Source organism: Dunckerocampus dactyliophorus, chromosome 17, assembly GCF_027744805.1.
Source record: "Dunckerocampus dactyliophorus isolate RoL2022-P2 chromosome 17, RoL_Ddac_1.1, whole genome shotgun sequence".
Taxonomy (NCBI): Eukaryota; Metazoa; Chordata; class Actinopteri; order Syngnathiformes; family Syngnathidae; genus Dunckerocampus; species Dunckerocampus dactyliophorus.
In genome coordinates this window covers 18,272,083-18,292,942 of record NC_072835.1, presented here as the reverse complement: position 1 = coordinate 18,292,942, position 20,860 = coordinate 18,272,083, and the positions used below count along the sequence as shown (strand labels likewise).

Genomic DNA, 20,860 nt, shown 5'->3' with positions numbered 1-20,860 from the left:
CTATGTCCAAATAAGGGAAAATGTAAGTTTTCAGTGGTTAAAATAACCCTAGTTCACTTTTTTTTCGTCTCTATGACCAGGTAAATAAAGCTATTCCAGTCATACCAAACACGGCCTGTAGGAGGCGGTACTGTGCCCCCGTGTGATGTGAGAGACGCACCAGTGTGTAAAACAATGGGAAGAAGAAGCACAACAGTAACTGTCACATCAAAGCGACGCTCTCATATTTTTGGCCAACATGGCGTTCAGTTTTGGCGGCGCTGCTGCCACTAATCCATCAGCAAGTAAGGCCTTGTTTCACTGTTCTGCACGGGAATTGGTTTATGACTACTTGGAACACTCACACTAGTATTTCTAAGTATAACATGTTCTTGATATGACTTCTATTGCTCGTGAATGAAAGCTAACGGTCGGTTTAAGCTAGACGGACCATCCATGAATGCGCTGTTTTCACAGTCGGCCATCAATAAACTTGAAATTAAAAGGAAGTCCTGCTTCAGTATGTAGCATTAAGGACTGTCTGCTTTATTGCTACACATTTTTGTAATGTATTTATTTTTATTTTTTTTACTGAAATAGCCTTTGGCCAGCTAATGCACACGTTGACTAAGCTAGCTGTATGGCTAATGGCATGAAGGGTTGTCAGTCTTGTGCGTTTGTTTGATGATGGAATGGCGAGATTCTGCTATGACACCTCACATTAACAACGCTCTGTTTTCATTTGTAGACTCGTCCGGATTTTCGTTCGGTTCGTTCGGTGCAAAGACCACGGCATCAACAGCTTTTGGTTTCGGCACGCCTGCGACCACCACCACCGCTTCCTCTGGATTCGGCAGTAAGTGCCCCTTCGTCTTCTGGCACATTCGCAAACAGGACCCCAGTCACCAATATTTACTTTATACTTGCAAAATTACCTCATTTTTATCGTAAATTGATCGCTTTTTCTTGTAATATGTCATCCTTATTCTGCTAATTGAATGTATTAATTCATGTACTATTATTGTATTTCTTTTCTCTCTGCCCTTATTCTCCATCCATCCATTTTTGTATTCTTGTAATCTGATTGCTCATATCTTCATTGTAGCTCTCACAGCTCCTAGTTTTGGCACTGCGACTACCACTGCAGCTGCACCAGCTACGGGATTTACATTTGGCTCCAGCAGTACAGGTATGTGACCTGTTATAATCTCAGGTGTTGCTTATTATTATCATTCTTTTTCCTGTTTTCGTCTTGGCGGTTGTCATTTAACGCCAATCTGTGTCACTCTCTCCCTCTCGCTGCCCGCCTATGCTCGGTTGCAGGATTTGGGGGGCTGGGAGCTGGAAGCACCACGGCTGGTGGGTTTAGTTTTGGGGGGTTCGGTTTAAATCCCAACCCAGCAGCGGTCGGTTTTAATGCGGGCTGCTTCGGTACAGCGTCCACCACTGCAACTGTTTTCAATTTTGGTAATAGCCTGGCTAGCACAGGTAGATGACTCCCTTGTGATTTGATTTTAATCGGTACAGTTGTCATCCATGTTTTTGACGTCTGTGTGATGTAGTGCTTCTTCATCTCATGTGATTTATCTCATTGGACGTCATGCATTGCTGTTTGCATGAGGAGACATGTCAATACACTCATTGTAGTCCTTTGTAAGACACAAGACCAATGTTGCACTTTCATATTGATTTCACCTAATGGATGATTCAAATTCATAGTTTTTTATTTGAATTAGTCATCAAACATGTCTTTATTTCTTCTGTCAGTGTCTTCACTCCCTTTTACTATTATTTGTCATGATTTATCTGCTACACAGGCACTTTTGGTGGATTTGGGACGACGACGACTGCTGCCGCACCGGGTTCCACATTTAGCTTCGCTCCCTCTACCAACGCAACAGGTAATGCATTAGGGTACTGCAACTTTAAAATGCTGCTTTTTCATTTCACGGTATGCTGTTGCTGGTCACTCTTTGGTTGATCTAACAATTGAGGATGAGGATTGAGGGGATTCCATAGTTTCTCGCAGAACTGCAACCTATTTGTGGAGATAGGTGCAGGGAAATTACGTCCTCGTCTAATTTGCATAATTGGCCATGACACGTGCGTGTAATTTTATGGGAGACAAAAAGTGAGCCAAAATGCTGGCAAGCCGGTATGGTGTGGCAAGGTGTCAATACGGCAGTAATGTACTTCGATCGTCGTAACACTGTTGATAAAAATAATTATGTTGCTGTAGCTTGGTTAATATACACGTCACATTATATGCAAAAGAAGCGTCGTTGGTGCTTTTTTTCCCGGAAGGCTTTATATGCGGAATATGTGCTTCCCATTACGTGCATTGTTAGTCACATATTTTTTTAATCTATTTTTATATCTTTGGAACGCACAGAAAGAGACAGTTCATGTCTCACATAAGGATTGTGGATGATGGGCAAAATTCCAGTTTTCCTTTTAAGATGCAGTGTTGTGATGCCATCTACTGTATGGACTTGGAACGCCTTTTAATAGCATCCACCAAACAGCGCTATATTTCTTATAGAAAGATGCTATTCACACTTTTACTTCTGCCAACAGTTTTTCTCTAACTCTTCTTCGGTCCGGGCTGGCTCCAACACAGCATGCAAACTTTACTGCCCCCTACAACCCATCCCCTAAATCACATCTCAGAATTCCACACCATACCCCTGTCGCTGCAAATGTATTTATGAGCGACAGGTAGTGCCAAATGTATTCCTGTCGCGCTGCCAAGAATGAATGAATGTATGGGGAATTATGCTTTCTGTGGTTTATATAAAACATTTTCTTTTAGGAGGTTTGTTTGGTAACGCGCAGAACAAAGGCTTTGGTTTCTCTTCGGGCCTTGGTACTGGATCGGCTACGGGGACAACCGGATTTGGAACTGGACTAGGAACAACTACTTTGGGTGGGTTTGGTGGCTTTAGTCTCCAGCCCGCTCAGCAGCAGCAAGGTTAGTGCTCACAATCTGCAAACGACAGATTCCGTAATGTCACTTCTGTCAATCATACCTTGTTCATTGCAATATTCCTACATTACATTTGACTTATTTTATTAGCCATGAAGGTCTAAATAGGTACTCCCCTGTTTATGCTGACACCTCAATGAAACGTAGTTAAACATAATAATGCCAGATAATGCAATGTGACCAGCACTACACCACAGTATCCTGTTAACATGTTAGAGTGTAACAGACATTACTCTGACGTCACGATACACATGAAAAAGCCACACAATACAGTACAACACTGAAGTAGAAACTCAGGTCCTGTAGGTGTCAGTAATGTGCCAACTGCCACACACAGCAGATGTGTTTCCCAGCAGCTCCACCCGCTTGGTCTGGTGGCGCATTTTCCCACTTGGCCCTAAAACAAATGGCAAAAAGTGATAGGATATTCTTTGGTCCTTACATTTATACAAATTGGAGTCACAATTCATTTCTTATGTAATTCCTAAGCTGAAAAACAAACCTACAAATAGATATCAAAGATGACACCTTTCATTTTATCGGTAAAAGAGGCAGTCTACTTTGTGCTTCCCAGGAGGCTTGTTTGGCCAGCCGGCCCAGCAGCAAGCTCAACCCAATCAGTTATACCAGCAGGTGACAGCACTGTCAGCACCCACCTTGTTGGGAGACGAGCGTGACTCCATTCTTGCCAAATGGAACCAGCTGCAGGCTTATTGGGGCACGGGGAAGGGCTACTTCAGCAACAACAACCCACCAGTGGATTTCAACCAAGAGAACCCCTTCTGCAGGTTCAAGGTAGGGTGTTTGAAAAGATGGCGTTGGCTTGATGATTGATCATATGCCTGAGCTGTTTACATTGTGTACACCCCACTCAGGCTGTGGGATATAGCTGTGTGCCGGTCAGTAAGGACGAGGATGGTTTAGTGGCCTTGGTCCTCAGCAAAAAGGAAGCAGACGTGCGAGCGCAGCAGCAGCAACTGGTGGAGTCGCTGCACAAGGTACTGGGAAGCAACCAGACGCTGAGTGTCAACGTAGATGGCGTCAGGTCCCTGCCCAACGACCAGTACGTTTCCATCACCATTAACACACACAAACATCCTCCACTAAGGAGACAGTTTTTTTTTTGTTTTTTTTTTTTTGCATTGGTTCATGTGTGTGGAAATTCCTGCCTACAGTTTTCCATCCATCCGTGCATTTTATAAGCCGCGAATCCTAATTAGGGTTGCGGGTGTATGCTGGAGCCTATCCCAGCTGACTTTGGGCGAGAGGCAGAATACACCCTGGACTGGTCGCCAGCCAATCACAGGGCTAACTACAGTTTTGCATATTTAATGTCCCGTTATAACAGGGAGGTACAGAAGCATCTAATAAATTGCCTTATCACTATGGAGTCCAAGGACAATAATATTTATTGTAAAATAATCACCTTTGTTAATATATTGACTGATGTCATGAAATATCCATAATTTCTTTTCATTTTAACCAATAATTAAATTGTATGTAATTACGTGTAATGAGTATAGAAAATGCTTTTTTCACTTTTTTTCAATACTGGCAAATATTGATCATACACAGTGTTTATTTTAAAAAACATTTTTAAGTGTAAGCAGCTCGATCTGCTAGCTGATGAGATATAAAAAATAATTGTATCCAAATAAAAAAAAAAAAAAAAAGATGGACCTAATGTTCTTACAGGAATGTTGTCATTAAATTGACAACTTCGTAAAAAACAAGGCTCTCTCCAAACTCTCATGCTAGCTTGAGGTTTACCTTCTCATCTGATTTTGGATCTACATTTGCAATAGAAGTGACTGTTGTAATTATTAGATGGGGTTCAGCTCCAAACCCTCAGCCACGTCTCTTCAGTATGCCTCACAAATTTACTAAACGCATATTAACTTACAAAATGTATAGGATCTCACCACTAATGAATGATAATGTCATGTGATCGGTCAACAGATGGAATCCTAGTCACGGTGTAGCATAAAGACATGTACAAATTGTGGTCTTTTACCTGTATTATTGCATATTTATAAATTCTTTCCAACTCAGGGTGAGTGAGATGTGTTTTCTGTGGTAAACAAAACACGTTGGTTTTGTAGGTCAAGGTGTGCCTCGTCGGGAGTGCTTTTCATGTTTCATATAAAATCATCATCCATCATCTTCCTCTCTTGCTCAGGACGGAGGTGATCATTTATGTGGTGGAGCGCTCCCCCAACGGCACTTCGAAGCGCATTCCCGCTTCGACGCTCTTCGCTTACCTGGAGCAGGCCAATATCAAGGTGCAGCTCACACAGCTGGGTGTGGTCTTGTCGGTCACACGCACCGAGCTCTCGCCTGCTCAGCTCAAACAGCTGCTCCAGAGCGCCCCCGCAGGTGAACACGCATATGCCGGACCCATCTCCCTCATCTGTGCGCTTTTACTGAAGTGCCATTTGTCCTCAACAGGGGTAGACCCCATCATTTGGGAGCAGGCTAAGGTGGACAATCCTGACCCAGAGAAGTAAGTTCTTTTTTAAAGGGGCCCCATCCTACATTTCCAGCTTTTCACACTTGCTTATATATGTAAAATATTGTCGGTCGGTGTGTTTTTAAGTGGTCTCCGGTTTAATTTTTATGTCACTTCTACCACGAGATTTCCATGAGGTCTTGGCAACTTGCCTTGTGTCTAGTGGTAACTCACAAGCACTGCTCGCTACCGTTGGTTGTTTTTTCTTGAGCTTTTTGTGAACAAAGTATAGCCGGATTCTCCAATATTCATTAAATTATGTCCAATGTCAATATAATTTTATCCAATAAGGGAGGTAGGGAGGCGTGTATCTATGCATCTCTGAGCGGTAGTGGGGAGGTGGGGGCCTGACCAATCGCAACAGAGGAGGCATGGTCAGGCGATGAGGCTGCGGAGAGAATGCACTTCCTCTGTACACAAAGAAACTTTTATAATAGCACCCCGCTGGGATCCAGTATCATTTTAAAAGCCCCTGAAATGACTTCGACATATTGGGAAATATATATTTATTTGTGATCACTTACAACCCCCAGTGATGAGCGCTACCCATATTTGTCTCCAGGTTGATCCCAGTGCCGATGGTGGGCTTTAAAGAGCTGCTTCGTCGATTGCAGATCCAGGAGCAGATGACCAAGCAGCACCAGACTAGAGTCGACGTACGTTTTTTCTGGCCTTTTACTTAAATGTGAAAACAAACCAAGGTGGAACCATCTTCTATCAACATGACATATTTGCAGCTACTGCCTGTATGGGTTGCACGCACAGCCATTTGCAGCACTCATATGCTGGTGTCAGTACAGGGTCAATGTCCTGTCTGTGCTGTACATCCATAGTCTTTAAGCATTTAGACCTTTAAATCACTTTTAATCACTAAGGCAGGTGCTTATAGATGAGCTACCACCAACTTTTACTTGTATTTGGCTACATGATCACCCAAAATGAATAAGTATAGTTGTAGACCAATGCAAACTACAGCAATGAACACAATAGATTTTGATTAAGATCATGAGTTTTCTGCTTTGTCTAAAATGCCGTTCCACTTCTACACATACTGCCTTTTATAGATTGTTTCCAATGACATCAGTGAGCTTCAGAAGAACCAGGCGACCACAGTGGCCAAGATCGCCCAGTACAAGAGGAAGCTGATGGATCTCTCCCACAGGGTGCTGCAGGTACTTTCTGGCACACCACACATCACCACCATTCTTTTCCCCGCTCGGCATGGCTCCTCCTCACCTCCTCTTCCCTGCAAAGGTGTTGATCAAACAGGAGATTCAGAGGAAAAGCGGTTACGCCATCCAAGTGGACGAGGAGCACCTCAGGGTACAGCTGGACACCATTCAGTCGGAACTCAACGCCCCCACACAGTTCAAGGTGGGTTCTTGTGGACAGCTAGGCTTTAATACTAATGTTTGGGCTGTTTGTGTTGCCATGTATTTAGGTCACTGGCAGGCATTGCTACCTTAGGCAGATGTACTGGAGTTTTGACAGAAGCATGTAGTTGCATGTAGTATTTCAAATACAGATATTGTACAGAGATTTAAGGCATTTTATCCTCTTCAGGGTCGCTTGAATGAGCTGATGTCCCAAATCCGAATGCAGAACCACTTTGGCGCCGTACGATCGGAGGAACGCTACAGCGTTGATGCTGATCTTCTCCGAGAAATCAAACAAGTCAGTGTTTTACTGCCACATCTTGAGATTGTCTCCCTGCCACTCGGGTCCATTTTAACATGTTTTAACATATATGTCTTTCTCTATTCAGCACTTGAAACAGCAGCAGGATGGCTTGAGTCACTTGATCAGCGTTATAAAAGATGACTTGGAAGACATCAAACTCATCGAGCACGGACTGAGTGATGGTGGACATATATGAGGTGGCATCCTGAGTTGAGCCGAACGAAACTCTCACACACGCAAACAAACTCTCATTATCCATCCCCTGATGTTTGTCGCCCACAGATGTATCTATTTGTCATCACGCTGCTTCAATTAGGGGACTGTGTGACTATATTTGTTTGCAGGTTCAATGACTGACTAATCCGTGCTTTCTGGGCTGCTAAAGAAAGCTTACAGTGCCTACTAATAGCCTTCATGTCAAATCAGATTATGGATATGAGACTTCGAACTGGAGTGAAAAGATGTGTTGAATGAAACACATTTGTACATACATCTTTGTATTGCTTTTATATACCATTAGAATGTTATTAAAATTTCGTTTCAGTTGGAACTTTTTATCTCTCTGCTACATCTTTTCCCTTCAGTACAGTCCATAAGGTCATAAGTTTATATAGCCTGGCAGAATTTGTGATTTCTTGGCCATTTTTCAGAGCATATGAATGAAAATACAAAAGCTTTTCTTCCTTTCATGGTTAGTTTGCTTTAGTGAAGCCATTTATTATTAAACAATCGCGTTTGCTCTTTTTATATCTTAATGACAACAGAAACTACACAAATGACCCTGATCAAAACTACATACTCTGGTTCCTAATATCGCGTATTGCCCTGTTTAACATCAGTGACAGCTTCGAAGTCTTGTGGTCATTGTAGATGAGGCACTTTATCTCACATGGTGAAGCCTCCCATTTCCCTTGGCAAAAAGCCTCCAGTTCCTGTAAATTCTTGGATCGTCTTGCATGAACTGCACTGTTGAGCTCTCCCAAGAGTGGCTAAAATATATTGAGGTCAGGACACTGGGAAGGCTACTCCAGAACCTTCTTTTTTTTCTGCTGTTGCCAAGGACGGGTTGATTTGGCTTTGCGTTTTAGATCATTGTTATGTTAGAGCAGCCAAGTATGTCCCACGCGTACCTTCCGGTCTGATAAGTGGAAATTTTCCTCCAGTGTTTTCCGATAACATGCTGCATTCATCTTGCCATCATTTTGACCAAGTCGCATGTGCCTTTGTAGCTCACATGCCCAAAACATCAGCGAACCACCTCCGTGTTTCACAGTATGAATGATGTCAACCTTGTTGACTCTTCTCCAAAGGGAGCGTTTATGTTTTGGGGCAAAACACCCAAAATAAATTTGTTACGGACGTTTTGATGCTTCTGCCAGGGAATTCAAACTTATGAGCACAACTATATATAATATAATACTTATAGTCACCTCACATGCACCATGATTATTTCCTCAGGCGAGCTTTTTCCAACATCTCATCAAAGTAGGGCTTCACTTGATAGGATTCACGTTGCGGATTCACACCCCGGCCCTGATGAACCACAGATGGCAGCAGAGTGGATTAAGCTGCTTCCACAGAGATTATTTCTGAAGGTCTCTATTGTTTACTTAAGACTTCGTATTGAATGCTCTGGAGTCCATCAAGTCTTGGGTAATGTGCAGGTCATTGGTCAGACATCATTGGCCCCCAAACTACACAGCCTCTACAGTATTTGGTAGCTACTGTATATGCAATATACGAATGATTCTTTGTCCATATGTGCCCTGCGACTGGCTGGCGTCAGTCCAGGATGTACCCCGCCTCACGCCCGATGTCACCTGGGATAGGCTCCAGCATACCCGCGAACCTACTGAGGATAAGCGGCATCGAAGATGGATGGATGGATTATTGCAGCTGTTTCTGATGCTAAAAAAGGTAACTCAAATTTTAGTACAATTAGCACAATACACATGATTCACAGGAGATACACCTGCACATTTTTATTTGTATTTAGCAAAATTAGTAATTTTTAAAAATTGTGTCAATTTGATGTTCAATTAGGTAATTTTAGTGATACCTATTTACAATTTAAATCAATTTAACGTTATTGTGGTGGTAGGCCTTCACTGTGTCATACTGAGCTGTTTCTGACGCTAAATAAGGTAACACAAATTTTCACACAGTTCTTGTACTGGATCGCAGTAGATTATGCAGGCGCACCGGATTTTGAATTGGCCATTTTTTTTCTTGTACTTATGACGTAATCAACCCTTAAGATCTGTTATTGATGTCCTCCAATCTGTTTTTTCTTGTAAACAACAGAAATAGCATCGTGGTGGATGTCAACATACAAAACTAAAAGGTAAGGTTTCATGTACATGATCTTGAGAACATGCTGTTAAACAGCGTCAACAACATTGAAAACTGCATCAAGTTTGCTGTAACGTTCCCATTTGAATCCTTGAAAACGTCCCAATCCAAACTTTTCAGCTTTGCCTATTCTTGTGCAGAGACGTCCACCAGGCGGAACGCCTCCATGAACTCGTTGATATCGATGACCCCATCCTTGTTGAAGTCGATGCTGTGAGCCAAGTCCTCCACAGCCTTGTCACTGATTTCCATCTTGAGGTGTGAGCTTAACAGTTTCCAGGTTTGATGAAATTCCTGGAGGGAGATCAGACCTGGAAGGGAGAGCAAAGACAAGTGTGTTAAATGCAGGAACAACACAGAGGGATGGTTGCAAAGAATCTTACACACCTGAATGGTCTGTGTCTATGATCCGGAAGATGGTCTCAAGGTTGGAGTGGTTCTTGTACATGGTCTCAAGGATGCTAGTGTCTGAGATCTGAAGGAAATGTTTAAGATGTTAAAGTAACACAATCAGTCCTGAACCAAGATGTGAGCAAGTGGTTAACAATGTAGGTGTCCTCAGTCTGTAAAGAATGCTGAGATGCTTATAAGCAAGGCATGTAACTCTGACAATTCCACAGGTGTCAATCGCATGTGCTTGAGATGCAGAAATGAAATTTAGCATAATATAAAAAGACCTAAGGAAGAGACACCTCCAAATGAGGCTCTGTATGTGAGAGCTGCCTTATCCACTGCTGGTAGTCCACCATGCCCTGCTTGGTGCTGCTCACAAGCTGAGGACGCAGCACCCTCCAGGGTAAACCCAGCTTCAGGACACACTCTGTGGCAGTGGCCCAGTCCCGTGCAGCGATCAACCCTGGCAACAAAGAGCAGTTATTGTGGAATGATGCTGCTACTATATGTGTTATTGGACTCAAAAGCAGAACAGTGGTCTTGCATGGTTAGAGTTTAGTATACCCGTGTTGTTTGGATCAAACGCCTGGAAGGCACTGGTGAGATCCGATTTATGGACAAACAGTTGTTCCCTCAGTGCTCGCAGGGCCGACCTCTCTGTCCACCCGACACTACCAGAAGAGACAGACAATCATTTGCGCATTAATCCACGGAAGTATCAAGGAGTCAACCCTTGTTGCAGAAGTGGCACATAAATCTGGTGTGGATCCAGGATTTTTTAAGTGTGAGAATTGCTGAAACTGGCTTTGGACTCCCAACTGCTCAGGTGACATGAGACCTCTCTTACCCAGAGCCCCCACCCAACCCACCTACCACTCCGCACAACTACAGAGTGGAAGACTGTTGAGCTCTGTTTTGTTTCGTTCTACAGCAAACACAGATGTCCCAAACCTTGAAGTCTTTAAGTACTGTACTGTATTGGCCCGAATATAAGACATTTTTACACCTAGAAAAAAGTCTGAAAAGGACAGCCTTTTTATATACAGTGTCTAGAGGGCTGTACATGCAAGCCAGCAGGTGGCACCAAGTGACTTCCCCACCAATCCGGTCACATGATTTCTTTCTGTCACACACCAATGATTTGGAAAGATCCAGCCGAGATACAGTACATAGACTAGACTACAAACCTAGACTAGAAGACTGATCGGCTTATATTCGGGTCAATACGGTCTTAGTAGGTCTATCAAACCTTTGTCGCAGGGTTCGCTCCCTGCACGTCCTGCTGGCTTGATACTGAACAAGGTGAGGGTTCAGGTCAGAGCCCATCCTGATGTAGGCTCCTCTGTTGCTGCCTACTTCGTAGTAGTTGGAAGCTGAGAATATAGTAAGCACCTGCACAGGGGAGAATGTGACTGTGGTCCATGGTCTAAGTGTTAGTGATTGACCAGCTTCTCATGGCACACTCACCTTCTGATTGTGGCAGAATTCATAGCCGTCTTGTTTGCACTCGTGCGAGCGGATGAGAAGCTGCAGGTTGTGTCGTCCCAGAACATCCTCGGTGACATCCGGGCCCCAGTAGCATCCTCCACCTCGCACCTCATTGGGAATACAGCCATTCTGAGCCATTGGGTCGCTCCACAACACGTCCACTACCTGAGTTAAATCCATTAGTAACCCACCAAACTACAAATAAGTGGCAAATAGTAGAATTTGTTCTTACTTGCTTCCACTCATGGTCATTGGCCTCGGTGTCCCCAAAGTCTAAGTCAGATTTATTCAGGTCTCCATACGACTGGTCAAAACCAGCTTGTCTTCGCCTCTTCTTCAGCTCCATCTCCACTGACCAGTGCAGTTGGTCCCGTAGAGGCAAGTTTTGAAGCGAGCGGCGCGGAAAGTCATGCCTATGAGTTGGCGTGGACCTCACCTGAGTCAGGGAATATACACGACGTCTACTTTCTGCTGGTTCCTCATCCCGGTTGTCTGCTGTCCTTCTATTGCTGGCAGTTTGAAGGCCTTGCTTTGGAGGCCTCAGGGTGGAGATGTACTGTCAAAATTCCAAAAAGAAATGTTTAATAGATCGGCACTTGTTTGTTGATGTTGTTGGGCTTTCTTACTTTGTGTCTGTCCAGTCTGGCTATTACATTGAGGTCTGTGCAGTCAGAGATCCCTCCATGCACAATTAGCACCCTGTGATCCACTACAGTGGCTAGGGGCAGCCAGCTGAAGATCTTCTGGAGGAGCTTTAAGATCTTTTTTCCATGCACCTTTAAAACAGTCCATAATGTAGACATCATATCACAGTCCTTCTTCAGATTCTTTTGATGCAAGAGAAGATTTTGTGTTTTGTCAAAGTCCTGTGACAGCATGGTGTTACTCTGCCTTTCTGGTTTGGATCAGGACTCAGCCAAACCTACCGGGGTGATTTTCACTTCCTCAAGGACTAAGGGACCATGGGCCAAGGATGAATCTGTTAAATTTTGCAGCAAGAATGCCCTATTTTTAGCTTCATGTTTTATCATTGACCTTGTTACCTACCCCTTCCTTGGTCAGTCTGGTTTATGTACAATAAATCAGCCCTTCACACCCACACAGACACACACAGTAGCCAGTAACTTTTGAAGACAAAACACATTCAAGTAGTAAGTCATGCAATTAAGGCCTCCCACCCAGTAGACAAGGAAAAACAACTTGTCTCTTAAGCACAGTAGTACAATGCCTAACCTTGACTTGTGAGTGAATATTTGAGTGCACATTTGATTTTAAAGCAACAAAATATTAAGACCTACCCTGTATTTTCCCAGAACTTCTTTGGTGAAACCATATCTGGAAGACCACACAACAAGTGACAGTTTACGGCATTCGATTTCAAAGCATTTAAGAATTTAATAGAAAGATCATAAGTAGTACCTGAGGTTAACAATGTGGTCCTCGTGGTTCCCCCGGTTCAGATGGACGTTGTTAGGATAGACCAGCAAGAACCCAAAGAGGATGAGCAGGATCTCCAACGAGTTTTTGCCCCGGTCTACAAAGTCGCCGTTGAAAACATATGGTTTCTCCGATGAAGGCAACCCGTTCTGGACACATTGACGATGTTAACAAACAGAAAGAACTTGACCGGATGATTCTTGAACATTGTGCAAGTATGAGTACCTTGTAGAATATCAGCAGCAGATCTTCGAGGTGTCCGTGTAAATCGCCTGTAAATGCATCCATAATAATGCATTCAGATTTCCTCCAGCTTTTATTGGATTACACAAAAAGTAACATTTCAGCCAAATATAACGCATTGCAACCTACTAATTAATTTTTTACTACATTACACTTCCAGCCCCATCTCCACCCACCAAGACTGTATGACTGACAAAAGGGCTCACTCCATTCATGCTGTTGTTCTTTGGAACAAACGCGACAAGGTGCTGAAAGCAATGCACTGAGAATCTTGTCACGTTTTAATCTCGCAAGATCTTGTGACACCCCCTGTAATTATCTTATTACCATCATATTGTTTGAGAATCCAACGCACGATCAAAGCAAAACATTTCGGAAGGCAAACATTTGCCGATGATGACAGTCAAAGTGCATATTTTCAACAAACTTGACAATATCATGATAATGTTGATAACCTGGATCATTTTTGTCCCAATAATCTTGCGAATAATTTGTCATCCCATTTCATCACTAGTTCATTAGCAGGTTTACTTCAACTACTTGGCCACTTCCACGGAATCTTCTAGATTCAGGGCACGCGCAGGGCTAAGCCATACCATCACTAAGAGGTCTTTTAAATATCCTCACTCATTTGTTCGTAACCGCAAAAATGTCAGCTTCCCAAAACAGCAATCAATATACAGTACAGGGTTATTCAAAAAGAATGAGTCACTTTCATTACGCAGTAGAGAACTCCAGCCAAGTTTCACGTATTCTATTCACAATCAGCTTTTGTTTCCTGTTAACAAGTGTTCAATGCGACCACCACCTGCAGCACAGGCAACATCAATGCGATAAGAGAATTCCACACAGAAGCGTATCATTGTCAGCAAGGTCAGGTTATTAAATTGTGTGTTTCACTCCCTTTTTCATGTAATTAAAATTACCCATAAAGAAAAGAATGTGTTCTATATTGTCAAGTGATGACATATTTTGTCACATTTGCTCGACTGTGATGCCGGCCAGAACCAGCCAGCAGGCAGGCCAAGCACAATTGAGCAAGCTCTTGTGCTCCCTTCCGACCAACATTGCTGGAGGAGCGACGTTATTACAGACCTGCCACGTGACAGCCAATCAAAACTTAGAAAACTTTTAAATGGTCACAGACTCCTTCCATGATGATGCTTGAAAACTCAAGCAATGCGTCATGTAATCGCTTCATTCATTTTGATTAACCCTGTATTATATATTCATATTTTTTTGCTTCTTTAGCCACATAGTACATATCGAATGCTAATTATATTTGCAGAATATTAGCCCTTTGAAATTCCAGTATGTTTACATAGCTCCACTGCTTTTTTTAAAAATAAAAAATGTTAAATAATAACAAACACACACAAACTGATCAATAGCAACATTTATGTCAGCAGCAAATTTTCTGCATGCTTTGAATGGGGAAAAAGTATCACCATCTGGTGGACAAATATACAAATTTAAAGCCAGTAGTTTAAATAAAAAACAGTTACTTCAATAGGACATTTTTGTCATTATAAATGTGTTGGGGTTTTTTTGCATAGTTATGACATTTTCAGCTAATTTAAGGAACGATGACAATTTTTTTTAAATTGTATTTTCTGGAAAATTTGACCTATATTCCTTCAATACGGCCAAAATATCTTGAAATGAAAAACAAAAAAGATTGGCACCAAATGTTCCTCAGATCTCTTAAAGGTTAATAGCAACATCCATCCATGTGTAACAGTTTACATCCTCCATGAACCAGGAAGTAGCCTTTCTAAATTAATAGATGGACAACATACTATAAATCTGGCACGTCGCAACTTTCTTTTCAACTTTGTTTGGCCTTGGTGAAGGTCAGTCTAGTTGCAAATGTGAAGCTTGGTGCGACATACCGCATATAGTTAGCTCCCTGGTATGGCAGACGGAGACGTGGTTGATATTTGGAAGGAACCGCAACAGTTGCCAAGTCTCCCCAAGAAGTTGCAGAACATAGCGAGCATGGAGCTGCTACTGGTGGGGAATAGTTGGTCAAAACCATCCAATACGGAGGAGTCCCTTCCTCATGTGCCTACTTGTTTGTGCTTGAAGGCCTCCACCAGCTTGGACACGCCACAGAAGGTCATGGGGAAGGTCAGCCGAGGGCCTGTGTACCCGTCTGGCACCTCGATACTCTTGTAGCAAAAGCAATGCTCCCATTCCGTGTCACGGCAGACTTCGTTCTCACGGAAAATGTGTGATATTAGCTTTCCTGAATCAAAAGTTAGACAACTGTAGCAGGATTGTCAGAGAAAGTTACATTTGAGTCGAGATAAGCTTGTCATAGTCATCAGAGGTCTTACGCTCACTGCTGGCTGGGGTGAAGTGGTCCATCAAGAAACCAAAAAAATTGTACAGCTGCACGGACAAAAGACAATGCGAAGGTTTAGTGCATTATCTGTGACAGCACACACAGTTTGAAAGCCATTGCTGGTGTCATGCTTCAGCAAAAGTATGCTAGATCTTGACAAGGGGAAGGCTGACTGCACTGTAATCTCCAATTGAGTTTTGAATGACAAAATGTTGACATACGACATGCATAAATAAATCTAAAAAAATGCAGATGCGTTCTGTTAGTGGGCATATTTGGCCACAAACACGCTGAAGTGATAAAAATCAATTGAACAAAGCCGAAAGTTGAAAGATAATCAAGTAAATTCCACGCAAGTAAGCACTTTGGTGACAGAGGCAAGCAAAAACCTTGAACAGACTCTGACTCATTTAAATGCTGTGTAACAAATAGCATAGCTGACTTTCATGGTTCTCTTTGGGCCTCAAACTAGTTGAGCCTGATTCAACAGCGCCACTGCTGGCTGAAAATCACCCAATCCATAACCTACACAGCATAGGTTGGGCCTTGGTGGAGGCTGACATTCAAACGAGTCCTCTAGTTCAGTGATTCTCAACTGGTGGGTCAGGACCCAAAAGTTAGTTGCGGTTCTATGCCTAGACAAAAAACAAAACAAATGTAATGACCCGATGTCTGTGAATTTACTTGTGTTCCTGTCTGTGCCATTCGCTTGCCATGCCACCACAGGGTGGGTGCCATGTTTATGGGCAACTTTGTCAAGCTTCAGGAGGAGGGGAAAGACATTGAGTGGGTCCGTCCGACACACAGCTGCAGATGTCTGCTGGAGAAGAGCGCGCCATAAAGAAAGGACAGCGTTTCACCACTGCAGCTCAGGTTGTGTTGCAAATAGTTGCTTTAAATATTTGAGAAGTTTGTCGTGAAAAAATTACGCAATTCGGGTTGCGTACCAGCCCAACCAGTTGAGAACCACTGCTCTAGTTATCTGTGTTTGGGCAGATTTTTTGATACACATCAGATTGGTGATTGTAAAAGAGTGCTTTTTTTAAAAAATATATATTTTTTGGTGACCTAACCTTGATCTGGTCTTGCTCGCCAGCATATTCAATGGATTGGAAGATGTTCCATGTGCATCTGCGTCTCATCTCCAGCCGAGCAACATACTGACGATACCAGCGTTGGATCAACAGAGCCGCCCTGATCGCTAAGACAAAAGAGGTATTTAAAAAACACACACACACAAAAAAAACATGTATTTCTATGATGTGCATCAATCAAATCAACAGACTCACCGGTAGCAGCTTGGGGGAGCGCATGAAGTTGTATACTCGTATTAAACATATTATATTTACCATCAAACGCTAGGATGTGATGGAATTAAAAGGTATTTACCTGGAACTGAAAGGCTCACTATGAAAGATGGAGACAGCATTACATTCGTGTGAGAAATAAGCACTTCGTAAAGATGAAAAATGGTGTCACCTCTGTCACATTGCTTTGGGTGCTCTTTTCTCAAGCCACATCCCATGATCCTTTGCTCTTATCACTGTCCAAGATAGACATGCGCAATGTTTCTCACAGTTATGCTGTCAAGCCCAATTACCAACATTTTTTTTTATGAGAGGGCAGTGTGTGTAGAAACATAACAATCAATAGTCCCACTCGATTTTACCTGATACTTCTCACGTCCTCACAGGAGCAAAGTTCTCCCTGTAAAATTTCCCATCTTCTCGGCCCAGCTGCGTTGTAGTCCTACAGCGTTGCCGACAAGTGTCTCGGTGTGGTCGGTCCCCTGTGATCGCTTAAACAAAACAAGTGGATTAGGCTTAAAGCTCACTACAGTTAGCATTTACGCCACGTAAACGGATGAAGCCTCTCATAAAGGGCAACAGCTTGTGTGGGTCTCTGCTCGACACCTTTGCAGTCATCATTATAACGCCTTAACAAAATGAACCTTCATTGATAGAGTCTACTAAAGGTCCCATGTTATACTAGTTTTCAACAGTCCTCACAGGTCCCACAGTAGTGTATTGGAAGTGTGTTGTAGCCTTGATGCTGGGATTTAGACAGTTTAAAAGTGCTTTGAGTAAGCCCTGCTGCAGGGGTGAGCAAATTGCGTGCCACATCAGGCCCGCCGAGCGTCTTAATCCGGCCCACTGAGCATTTCCTAATTTTTTATTTTTTTTTTAAACCTTTAACAACAAAACTGTAGCCGGTAACATGCTTTGTAGTGTTATTGGGGCACGCTTGAGTTGCCAAAATAGCAGGATGCGATTTGCGTTGTGTACAAAAAAAGCGATCCAAACAACACAACACGTCAACACACACGCCGCACAAAGTAACTACCCATTGCACCATGTGGGCATACAAGGCATGCTGGGTAATAATAGACTCCAGGTATTGTTTTGCTCATTTAAACTTCACCAAAAGAAAGCTGATTTCCCACACTGGAGGTGCGATTACATGCTTGAATATCTGAAAGGTTTCCTGAGAATCATCACAAATACTGCTGATGAATTTTGGACTCCTTATCCGCGAAATAAACAAATGTATTTTGGGAGACATGGGAAAGTTTGAGCAGCTGAGAACTTTTATTATCATTCTCATTCTTTTCATGCTCCGTGCTGCCAGATATTTGCATGGAATCTCATATCCCTGCTGTTATAGTTCTTCCCTCCACAGCCCGTCCTTGAGTGTCACCTGCAGGGGGAATAATATTGTTAAAATGTTTATCAGTGCAGATTTCAATCTTTTTTTTATATCTTTCCAAAAATGGATACTCCAATATGCAGATATGAATCAAGTAAATTTTGGTTTTCTATGTTAAAAAGACATTCGTTTGTATTATTTGAGTTTTAAGTATTTTACATTGAGGATGCTACCGGTACTTTGTTTTGGGTGTGTCCCAAACAGCTGCACGCGCGTATCTCTCATCATTCTTCTTTCTGTCTCCAGCACTCTCAAAGATGGCTTGAATGTTTGTACATTTACAAAGAGCTGATGGCATCTAAACCACCATTTATTTAAAAGTCTTAAAATCTCATTCTCAATGCCATTGTGTGCAAGTCAGCTGGGATAGGCTCCAGCTCACCCGTGACTCTAATTAGCACAAGCTGTAAAGAATATGAATGAATTAATCAATTAATATGCATTCACCGACATGACCCGTGACCCCAGCTTCCCAGCTTAATCAACTATTAAGGTAATTATTACTCAATTAACCCGTTCAATACCAAAGACGTAGTTATACGTTTTTATAAACCCGAATGCCCGATCCAACTAAGTCTTTTATGTTTTTTTGGTACAAGAGGCAAAAGAGGTGATGACGCAACTCTCTGCAAATGCATTTCACTTCAGAGCAATTGTAAGCCACAACAACGGCCACAAGGTGGCAGAAGTGCATTTGATAAGAGCTCGACAGGGATCATGTGAACGAGAAAATCACGCACGACTGGAAGCAAGTGGGCATGGAGGAGTGTAGCGTGCAGGTTACACATTGTACGGAAATTTTAACGCATAAGCACACGCATGCACACACATAGTTCAGTTACAAATGTTCATGGTGTTATATTTGTAAATAAATTGATATTTTGGTGTAAAAGCCCTTTTTTCTGTTGTTTATGTTGGTATAGTTGTTTTAGATATTTGAGCTTTCATAAAAAGCAAAAAATATTTGTGTTAAAGTAAAAGTTATGCTTGAAATGTATCTTTTCACTAAAAGCTGGTTTTCTCCCTTTGGTAGTTGGGAACTGATATTTTCCTGCAACTTACCTATGCTCTACTGCTTACTAAAGAACAAAAAAAGGTAGAAACGGGAGTCTAATCTTTCTTTTGGTAGGTTCCATGTTTATATAGCTGTAGAACACAATATTCTGTGTGCCTTGAAAGATCAGGAAAAATCACAGAAAATGGCCGGTACTGAAGAGGTGGTCTTTTGGCTAGGATTCAATGAGTTGATCAGTTCATAGTTTTTTTGTTTAATGTTACATCACGGGTGTTCGAACTTTTCCCAACAAGGGCTGCATAAATCAAAGGATGTGGGGGGCCACTTTAGTATTTTTATATACGGTATATTTTTTTAAATTTTGTAAACAGGCTAAAATCAATTGAAAGACAAGGCTTTGTGTTGTTGTTAGTTATGAGTAGCAACATTTCAGCTTTTCCTTTTACATTATGTCTTTTTTCTCTATTTTTTCCATTTTTTTTCTGGGGTTTCTTTCTGTTTTTATGTGTTACATTCATGAAGAAAGCAATTACGGTTGCATATTAATGTATTGTTGGCCTACATTAAGCCTTCTCAAGCATGACTAATAGAACTAAAATACAAATACAGTTTAAGGGAGTAAAGGAATTTGATGAACTGTAGTCTACACTGTCCACTAGGTCAACAACAATTATTGCAGGTTTGACTTATCTCAGTAATAACAACAACAATAATAATAATAATCATCATCACCATCACCATCACCATAATCACAGGGGTTTCTGTTGTGGCCGTACTCCAACTAAAACTGTGAAATCCCAATGTCACTTTCTGTCCACACGTCCGGAAGACATTTATTGAAACACACAAGTCTCATTTATGTCTTAAATGGCTTATTTTCTTTGATTATGTCTGCTATTATGAGTGTAAATATGACTCTAGGGGTGTTATTGTATGTCTAGAGGGCTCTAATAATATTAAAAACCATATGTAGAAGGTCGTAAACAGGTTTTTTATGCTGTAATGATGAAAATATTTGACTTACAGTGTAAATAAGGAATCCTACTTCACTGGAATACATTTATCGCAGTCAGGTCTGGAACCAATTTACCACGATAAATGAGGGATTACTGTACACCTTTTTATTTTAAAAAACAACCAACTATTACACCAACAATTAAACGAAAAGCTTTATGTTACAGGGCCGCACGGTGGCGTGTTAGCACGTTGGCCATATAGTCAGGAGATCGGGAAGATCTGGGTTTGAATCTCCGTTGGGCATCTCTGGTGGCAGCTAAAACAGCTTCCACTCTTTCGGGAAGGATTCTACAGGATTTTGGAGTGTGTCTGTGGGGCTTTTTGTCCCTATGTGAGGCCACAGAGGTCACTGATGTTGGACCAGAGGGCCACTCTCTGTTCTAGTTCATCACAAAGATAGCTTCTACACCAAACACTCGGCTTTATGGATCTTGCATTGTGCACACAGGCAGACAAAAGGGCCTTCCCTTAACTGTTCCCACCAAGGTAGAAGCATACAGTTGGTATTCCAATGTTTTATGATGTGATTCTGTCGCCAGAGCACGTGGGTGGTTTTCTACCTCCATTTCCTGCATGTTTGTCTAATCCTCTCTCCCTCTGTCTCGCTTTCTGTGCTGGCACATCCTCCATGTTCTTTTTCACACAGAACAGGGGACAGGACAACAATGTGAAGTATCTCAAGGCCAAGCAGAGGTACAGGAAGATAAA

At 42.2% G+C, this 20,860-nt stretch overlaps 2 protein-coding genes across 8 annotated transcripts; one reads left to right on the top strand and one right to left on the bottom strand.

The window, feature by feature from the left end:
- The first annotated feature begins 74 nt into the window (after nucleotides 1-74).
- On the top strand, nucleotides 75-9,153 carry nup54 (nucleoporin 54). Of its 3 annotated transcripts, none has more exons than XM_054756267.1 (15): nucleotides 75-284; nucleotides 728-835; nucleotides 1,085-1,168; nucleotides 1,303-1,467; nucleotides 1,797-1,880; nucleotides 2,792-2,950; nucleotides 3,540-3,760; nucleotides 3,841-4,028; nucleotides 5,145-5,341; nucleotides 5,414-5,468; nucleotides 6,037-6,130; nucleotides 6,539-6,646; nucleotides 6,729-6,848; nucleotides 7,038-7,148; nucleotides 7,240-9,153. In XM_054756267.1, the coding sequence occupies exons 1-15, from the start codon at nucleotides 239-241 to the stop codon at nucleotides 7,348-7,350; spliced, it is 1,851 nt and encodes a 616-aa protein (XP_054612242.1). In that variant the 5' UTR covers nucleotides 75-238; the 3' UTR covers nucleotides 7,351-9,153. The 3 variants fall into 3 exon arrangements, with proteins under 3 accessions (XP_054612242.1, XP_054612243.1, XP_054612244.1); XM_054756268.1 differs by having other exon boundaries at nucleotides 83-284; nucleotides 1,303-1,338; nucleotides 7,240-9,150; XM_054756269.1 differs by lacking the exon at nucleotides 1,303-1,467 and having other exon boundaries at nucleotides 95-284; nucleotides 7,240-9,147.
- Nucleotides 7,530-17,238, bottom strand: LOC129169667 (serine/threonine-protein phosphatase with EF-hands 2-like). Of its 5 annotated transcripts, none has more exons than XM_054756262.1 (17): nucleotides 17,084-17,238; nucleotides 16,894-16,957; nucleotides 16,488-16,821; nucleotides 15,407-15,461; nucleotides 15,140-15,315; nucleotides 14,960-15,074; nucleotides 13,050-13,096; nucleotides 12,807-12,973; nucleotides 12,686-12,722; nucleotides 12,014-12,163; nucleotides 11,620-11,943; nucleotides 11,367-11,552; nucleotides 11,149-11,291; nucleotides 10,464-10,570; nucleotides 10,199-10,362; nucleotides 9,894-9,981; nucleotides 7,530-9,817 (listed from the first exon to the last, which is right to left on the bottom strand). In XM_054756262.1, exons 3-17 carry the CDS (start codon nucleotides 16,680-16,682, stop codon nucleotides 9,633-9,635), a joined length of 2,139 nt encoding a protein of 712 aa, XP_054612237.1. In that variant the 5' UTR covers nucleotides 16,683-16,821; nucleotides 16,894-16,957; nucleotides 17,084-17,238; the 3' UTR covers nucleotides 7,530-9,632. The 5 variants fall into 5 exon arrangements, with proteins under 5 accessions (XP_054612237.1, XP_054612238.1, XP_054612241.1 ...); XM_054756263.1 differs by having other exon boundaries at nucleotides 7,534-9,817; nucleotides 15,140-15,461; nucleotides 16,488-16,615; nucleotides 16,704-16,821; XM_054756266.1 differs by lacking the exon at nucleotides 14,960-15,074 and having other exon boundaries at nucleotides 7,535-9,817; nucleotides 15,140-15,335; nucleotides 16,488-16,615; nucleotides 16,704-16,821.
- Between the last annotated feature and the right edge of the window lie 3,622 nt (nucleotides 17,239-20,860).